Source organism: Crinia signifera, chromosome 1 (genome assembly GCF_055691185.1).
Source record: "Crinia signifera chromosome 1, ASM5569118v1, whole genome shotgun sequence".
Lineage (NCBI taxonomy): Eukaryota > Metazoa > Chordata > Amphibia > Anura > Myobatrachidae > Crinia > Crinia signifera.
The window spans coordinates 208,152,151-208,159,641 of NC_139217.1; the positions used below are offsets into that span (position 1 = coordinate 208,152,151).

The following is a 7,491-nucleotide window of genomic DNA, read 5'->3' on the forward strand; positions in this document are numbered from 1 at the left end:
GATAATCAAAGTACCTTCATGCACACGCGGTGCATAGTGCAGAAGCAGTGGTCCCGGCCCCATTGCTCCACACCATGCGCCACGTGTGCATGGGCTTTATCTGCGCCTCATGCATCATGTGTCATACTGCTCCATGCATGTGCAAATGGCAAAAGTGTCATTTTAGAAACATTAGGTACGCATAATATAAAAATAGACCAAAGTGCTATAACAAGTCAAAAATTTTGTAACAAACTGAGCTTTAAAACCTACTGCCGCACTCACTAGAGGTACGGAGCAGTAGAACACACAGTGCTTGTGGCGCAGATAATCAAAGTACCTTCATGCACACGCGGTGCATAGTGCAGAAGCAGTGGTCCCGGCCCCATTGCTCCACACCATGCGCCACGTGTGCATGGGCTTTATCTGCGCCTCATGCATCATGTGTCATACTGCTCCATACCAACAGGGCAAGAATTGGTTTTACAATTCACGTAAAACCGGAGGGTCCTGCTCTCCTGTGAAATCAGGCAATAATGAGGTGTACAGGTGGGTATAGCGGGCTGGAGTTGAAGGTTGTGCGGAGGATGCTTGGACAGGTGGAGATTGATTTGGCAAAGTGGAAGGGACTGGTAAGGGTGCTGGGGGAGTAGGCCCTGGTGGTTGTTGGCAAGGAAGAAGGCCAGCTATGTTGCATTCAAATGTAAGGCGGTCTAAACGGCCAAAAAACAATAGCTCGCTGCTTATGCGTTCAAAGGCCATTTGCTGGGTTGGACTCAGCTGGCGTAAGCCGTCAGACAAATATTTCCCGAAAGCATCAAATCGGTCGGGAGGCCTACGTAGAACCTGTTCGGCCCGTATCAGTAATTCCTCCTCTGGGTTGTCTACTTTCTTTTCCTTGCGGCGCGATTTTTTACAGGCCTGTTGTGGCGGTGTGGGTGTAGTGGATATTCCTTGCGATGTTCCTGGAGACTCCGACAATCCAGACAGGTCCAGGGTCGGTGAATGTTCTGTCTCTGCACTGTGTTGCTGTGGAAACAAATACAAAGTTCAATTTATTAATCAAGTTTATTTATTATTTCTACAGTTCCCTACCAGCGTGAAGGATTGGCAAAACATCGCTGCAGAGTTTGAAGAGACATGGAATTTCCCAAATTGTGGAGGAGCCATTGATGGCAAACACGTCCGCATCAACCAGCCTGCACAGAGTGGTTCCTACTACTTCAATTACAAGGGATACTTTAGTATCGTTCTAATGGCTGTGGTTAATGCGAACTACGAGTTCATCTTCCTGGATGTTGGCAGGAATGGGCGTGCTTCGGATGGTGGAACTTTGAAGGATACCAAGTTCTACCAGAGGCTCACCTCCAACACTCTTCACTTGCCGTCGGTCCAGGAAACCAAACATGGGCTCAATTTTGTGTTCGTGGCAGACGAGGCATTTGCCCTTCATGAGCACATCATGAAGCCATATGCCAAAAGGGGCCTGGACCACGACAAAAGAATTTTCAACTACAGGCTTTCCAGGGCACGGCGGCTTGTGGAGAGTGCGTTTGGTATCCTGGCAAGCCGTTTCCGCATTTTCCATACTGCCATCAACCTGAGGGTGGACAAAATAGACTGGGTCGTCATGGCGTGCTGTGTCCTGCACAATTTACTGCGCCGCAAGGAAAGACCACAAAGGCCTACAGGCCCAGCACCACCAGAGGTCCCAGAGGAGCCAAAGGAGGTAGTGCAGATATCCTCTGTGGAAACGCCGGCGCAACAGTATAGGGGGACTACACGCGCCATGCAGGTTAGAGACCAGTACAAGGACTATTTTAATGGAGTGGGTGCTGTCCATTGGCAGGAGAACCACATTTAAAGACATGTGTGGACTGAACCTATTCTCCGGGCCCAAAAAAATAATGAGGAAGGACATGTGTCAATACCGGGTCTGTACTTACCGACAATGGTTGGGAACTTTCATCCACAGTCTGCAACACCTCATCCCCCTCGCTCTCCACCATGAGGTACAGTCCGGTCCTCTGTGCCTCCTGACTCAGGGTGAAGGTTAAGAGATTGTAGTACCACAAGGAGGTCTCATACACGTCGCCGGCTCCGGCACCAGATCTCTTGGTGGTCTGCATTTTCTTATGCTCTTTTAGGAACACAGTGCGGAGATTTTGGATTTTTTTCCGCACCCACTCCGCATTGGCTTCAGGGTGATATGAACGGCTGAAATTGGCCAACTCATCCAGGGCATTTGCTCTTTTAATTTTGTTACTGTAGTCTTTGGACTTCGTCTTCCAAAGACATTCGTACTCCCTGTATTTGTCGATAAATGCTTCGACGAAGTCACGCTCCTTTGCCAGAGCCTGAGACATGTCTATAAGAAAATAGATTAAAAAAATTATTAAATGATTATAGTTTATATATTGTTAAGTCACTTCTTTTATTTCAGGTTCACTTTTGTTAATATCACAATAAAGTTTTAAGTTTCACCAACCAGTTTCCTTTTTATTGTAAACAAGGTGATAGTGTACACAGCTTCATCTATTCCAGTGTTGGCCAACCTTGACACTCCTGCTTTAGTTGAACTACACATTCCAGCATGACCTGCTGTGGTTTTGCTATTTACCATTTACACACAGAGATATATCACTGCACTGCATTGGTGGGCATCAAATGCACTGGGGGGTAATTGGTGCGCAGCTAATGCATTGGTGGGCAGCTAATGCATTGGTGGGCAGCGGTGGGCAGCTAATGCATTGGTGGCCAGCTAATGCATTGGTGGGCAGCTAATGCATTGGTGGGCAGTGGTGGGCAGCTAATGCATTGGTGGGTAGGGAAGGTCCAAATACCTGTCTTCAATTTGGCTGTGCTCCAGGATCCTCCGTCACTGCTATCCTGTACCATCCACGAGTCTCACAAAATGGCTGCGGAGGGGGTGCAGCTAATGTATTGGTGGGCAGTGGTGGGCAGCTAATGCATTGGTGGGCATTGGTGGACAGCTAATGCATTGGTGGCCAGCGGTGGGCAGCTAATGCATTGGTGGGCAGCGGTGGGCAGCTAATGCATTGGTGGGTAGCTAATGCATTGGTGGGCAGCGGTGGGCAGCTAATGCATTGGTGGGTAGCTAATGCATTGGTGGGTAGGGAAGGTCCAAATACCTGTCTTCAATTTGGCTGTGCTCCAGGATCCTCCGTCACTGCTATCCTGTACCATCCACGAGTCTCACAAAATGGCTGCGGAGGGAGTGACCAGGAAATGAGTATAAACAAGCAGGATCTGACGACGGTCTGACGAGGCAAGTGCACACGATCATCTCGCAATCTGCATACAATAAGCCCCCAATCTGAGGTCGGATTGACAGATCTTTACTGCAGTAGGTAGGATCTTCAATCCGACCTACGACCGGCGGGTACGCGCATCGGATCGGAATTGTGGGCTTAAAACAAAAGATTTTGCACCAATCTATAGCAAACGCTCGTACGACCCATCGAAATCGGAGATTTTTATGCCAAATCGTCCTGGTGTGTACGGCCCCTTACACCTCCCACTTGCTTTACTTCCTGGTGAACTAAATGAACTAATCTTTGTCAGAGCAGTGATCTGAACGATTTAGTTCACTTTGAAGATTAGATCATTTTGAACTAATCATTCACGAACTACCCATCACTATACAGAAACAATAAATGTTGATATAAAAAACATTCTGTGGACTCAAGTTGATTAAAAATATGTGTAGGAGTGAGCGAGTCTCAGCTTTCTTTAAATACTTCTACTTAAAATAAAACTTTTCAATAATTTCAATAATTTGCACCTCAATTCCTATTAGTAGGCGCTGACTTTCTGGTCCATAATATAAGTATTCATTTTTAGCAAATGCAATCACTGGTTCCTCTTGAAAGATCTACAGCAGGCTTGTCCAACCTCCAGCATGCCTTGCCACAACTTGGCTATTAGGGAATGCTAGAATGATGGCAATGCATGCTGGGATATGTAGTTTTAGCACATCTGGAGGGCCACAGGTTGGACATGCCTGATCTACAGTGTCTAGATAGACAGTCACTAGGTCGACACCAAAAGGTTTACATGCATTGGGTCAACAGGGTAAAAAAAATTACGGGTCAAAAGGTCGACATGAAAAAGGTAGACATCAAAAGGTCAACATGAGTTTTTCGCATTTTTTTAAAATTTTTCAAGGCTTTTTTTAATGTACCTTACTAAGTGGACTACAATTGAGAATGGTAAAGTGTACAGAGTGAATAAAGGTACTAAGCCATGCCAAGGGATACGTTATACTAATTGGGGGTCCATGACAACAGGTGTCGACATTGAAACCAAAATGATGTGCACAACTCATGTCAACCTTTTCATGTCAACCTTTTTCCATGTTAACCTTTTGACCCTGTCGACCTATTGTATTTCAACCTATTCACTATCTATCTGGACATGGTCTATCTAAAGGTGTGTACACATGGGTGTGCACCGGCGATAAATCGCTGGGTGCGCGCTCCCATTTTAAGCCCCCTTATGATCGCTGGTGATCGACCAGTTGGTACCCTCTGCGGCTCCCCCGGCAGAGGTTCCTTTTCAGAGATGGTCGCTGATGAAAAGAGACACTAAGCAATATATTGCTGAGCAATATATCGCCCCCGTGTTTACACAGCTTTATAATCCACATCTGTAACCACAATGGTAAATAAAGAGATTATTACTTGTTTATGGGGTTGGGTCAGGAGGGAGCTACAGATGTCTCTTAACTATTTTTTTTTTTATGTGTGTAATATGCATACCTCCCAACTGTCACGATTCCGTCGGGACAGTCCCGATTTTCGGGTCCTGTCCCGACGTCCCACCCGCGGCAGGCATTGTCCCGCTGCGGGGGGTGGCAGTTGGGAGACCCCCCAATCTAGTAGAATAGACGCTGTGCGCATGCGCACAGCGTCTATTCTCGTATGAAAATGAGGCCGCGGCTAATTAGCATAAGCCGCGCCCTCATTTGCATACGCCCCGCCCCCTTTTCGGACGCTCGCACGGCTTCGCCGCGCGAGTGTCCCTATTTCCTCCGGCTAGAAGTTGGGAGGTATGAATATGTGTGTTTTTGTTGAAACCACATTACCAGCCTCCTCTGTGTTTCTGGCTGCCTCCTCTTCGGTGGAGCCGTATGCTGATGCACAGGTGCTGTGGTGATAAAATACACATTATTTAGTCAAGTGGCAAACATTATTTTTAAAAAACAAATTTTTCATGATGCATTGTACAGTTAACATTATTATTTAAATAATGTACAAATGGCCTTGCCAACACAAAACAAGTGGTAAGTGTGTTCAAATCCACATACCACATAGATTGCTACAGTTAAAATGGAATTTTTTTTGGATTTACTCACCAGGACAAGGTGGAGATGGTCAGTGTACATATTTAGATTTATATGAAATCCTGGTGGTACCTTTGGAGGATTGTTTGATTCAGCTCCTCCTTGTACTCTGCGTATTGGACTGGTACAGCTTGTCCTTCTCCTGTCTTATGACTTTTGTGGTGCTTCTGCTTCTAGGCCTTTACGATGCGTTTGATGTCGCCATACCTCTTCTTCACGTTCCTGAGGTCACAACGGCAGGAGCTGTCCACGTTGCTGGATTCATGGGACCATCCTCCGCCTGCTTGGGTGTGGTATAATTACCCGACAGTCAGGATTCCGACAGTCATTAGTCAGATGTCGGAATCCCGACTGCACAGCGTGGGGAGCGAAATGAAGCCCCTTGCAGGCTTGCTGCGCTCGCCACGCCGCGGGCACGGTGACGAGCTGCGCTCGCCACCTATTTTATTCTCCCTCTATGGGGGTCGTGGACCCCCACGAGGGAGCAGTCGGGATTCCGACGTCGGAGGAATGACTGTCGGAATCCCGACTGTCGGGGAGCCGTCCGGCACCCGCCTGCTTCTGGAATGCTGGGGACCTTTGCACCTTGGTACCCAGCAGGAGTGGGTAAACCTGAACCACGGAATGATAAGGGAGGAATTTTATGGATAAGAAAACCGCACATTGTGGACTGACTTGGGGTGGGGGAATGCAAATTCACACAATGGATGATTTTCTATCGACTGAACATGCGTACGGATTGTAGTACACATGCGTGAAGCCAAAAAGCGATAAAAATACAGCATCTTTTTTGCCGTACACACGTTGATTGACAGGAAGTTGCCATTTGTGGGTGTCACCATGGGATTATCTAAAAGTTACAGTGTTGGGGTTTGTGCATATGGGCGCTTAGGTGATAAAACATTTAGATAAAATTATGTCAATACATACACACTTGAAATCCACCTGTTTGACTCTGGTTCTAAATATCAAGACCTCAACCTCAAATCTAAGAGTGTCAAGGAAAATGCAGGTGTGCCCAAGCATTTTCAGAGAGGGTGTGTGAGCAGATTCTGAGTTACACACAGACAGGGAAAATCATTTGATGGTGAGTGAGTTGCAAATGGATTTACCATGCCTAACTATGACGATTTGGTGCCCTGTGCTAGAAAGGTAATTGGTGCCCCCCACATACTCGAAAAAAGCGACATAGCCCCATATTAGTACCAATTCACATTACACCACAAAGTAGTGTCCGTTATTCACATTATACCACACAGTGCCACTTGTACACATTCCTTTGCAGCTGCACACAGGGTGGAACTTGTGGGTTGTGGGCCTGGGCAGGGCAGCCGAGAAAGGGGGGGGGGTACTAATTACCCGTGCCCGGGCTTGCTATAGGGGCCCCACGGGGGGTCCTGGTACGACCCCACCCCCTTCCCCCTCTGACCCTCCTGGGCAGCAGCAGCTCAGTGACCGCATGAGAGGTCATGCTGAGCCTGTAGCACATGCTGCAGGTGTGTGCCGCTGCTGCCGGGGGTGGGCAATAACACCTTCAACTTTAGAGTGTTATTTCAATCCCCTCTAAACATTTTGTGGGCTTGGCCTAATCACAGGAGGTGGCCACTCCTCACACAATTAGGCCACGGCCCAAAATTTTACCAGGGCCCAGCATACCTCTCGGCTGCCCTCGGCCCGGGTGCAAAAATATAATCTGGACCCCCCTACACCATTCCAACCCAAGTTCACAATATGCAGTGGGTGACAGGGAGAGACAGTGGGTGGGGTGACAGGGAGAGGCAGGCAGGGAGAGGCTGAGGGTGACAGGGAGAGGCAGAGTGTGAAGGGAAAATACAGTGTGTGACAGAAAGATAGTGACAGGGGCAGCAGTGGGCCCCATTGATCCTCAGGGGCCCCGGTGCACTGCTGCACCAATGGTAGTTCAGATCTGCACACAGGGTAACATAACATTGCCCTGGCACACACAGTATTACACCACACTGCACCAGCAAATACACATATTGGATATGGTGCGGGATACAATGCCATCAGATACAGTGCAGAATAATTGTGCGCGTCAGATACAGTATAGGATACAGTGTTCATCAGATACATTGCAGGATACAGTGTTGGTCAGGTACAGTGCAGGATGCAGTGCGGATCAGATA

The 7,491-nt window shown here is 47.8% G+C and overlaps 1 protein-coding gene across 1 annotated transcript; it reads right to left on the reverse strand.

Annotated features, from left to right (window-relative positions):
• Positions 1 to 265: 265 nt before the first annotated feature.
• On the reverse strand, positions 266 to 3,455 carry LOC146068223 (uncharacterized). The gene is made up of 4 exons (XM_083179220.1): positions 3,132 to 3,455; positions 2,823 to 2,897; positions 1,926 to 2,347; positions 266 to 1,008 (listed from the first exon to the last, which is right to left on the reverse strand). The coding sequence occupies exons 2-4, from the start codon at positions 2,875 to 2,877 to the stop codon at positions 463 to 465; spliced, it is 1,023 nt and encodes a 340-aa protein (XP_083035346.1). The 5' UTR covers positions 2,878 to 2,897; positions 3,132 to 3,455; the 3' UTR covers positions 266 to 462.
• Between the last annotated feature and the right edge of the window lie 4,036 nt (positions 3,456 to 7,491).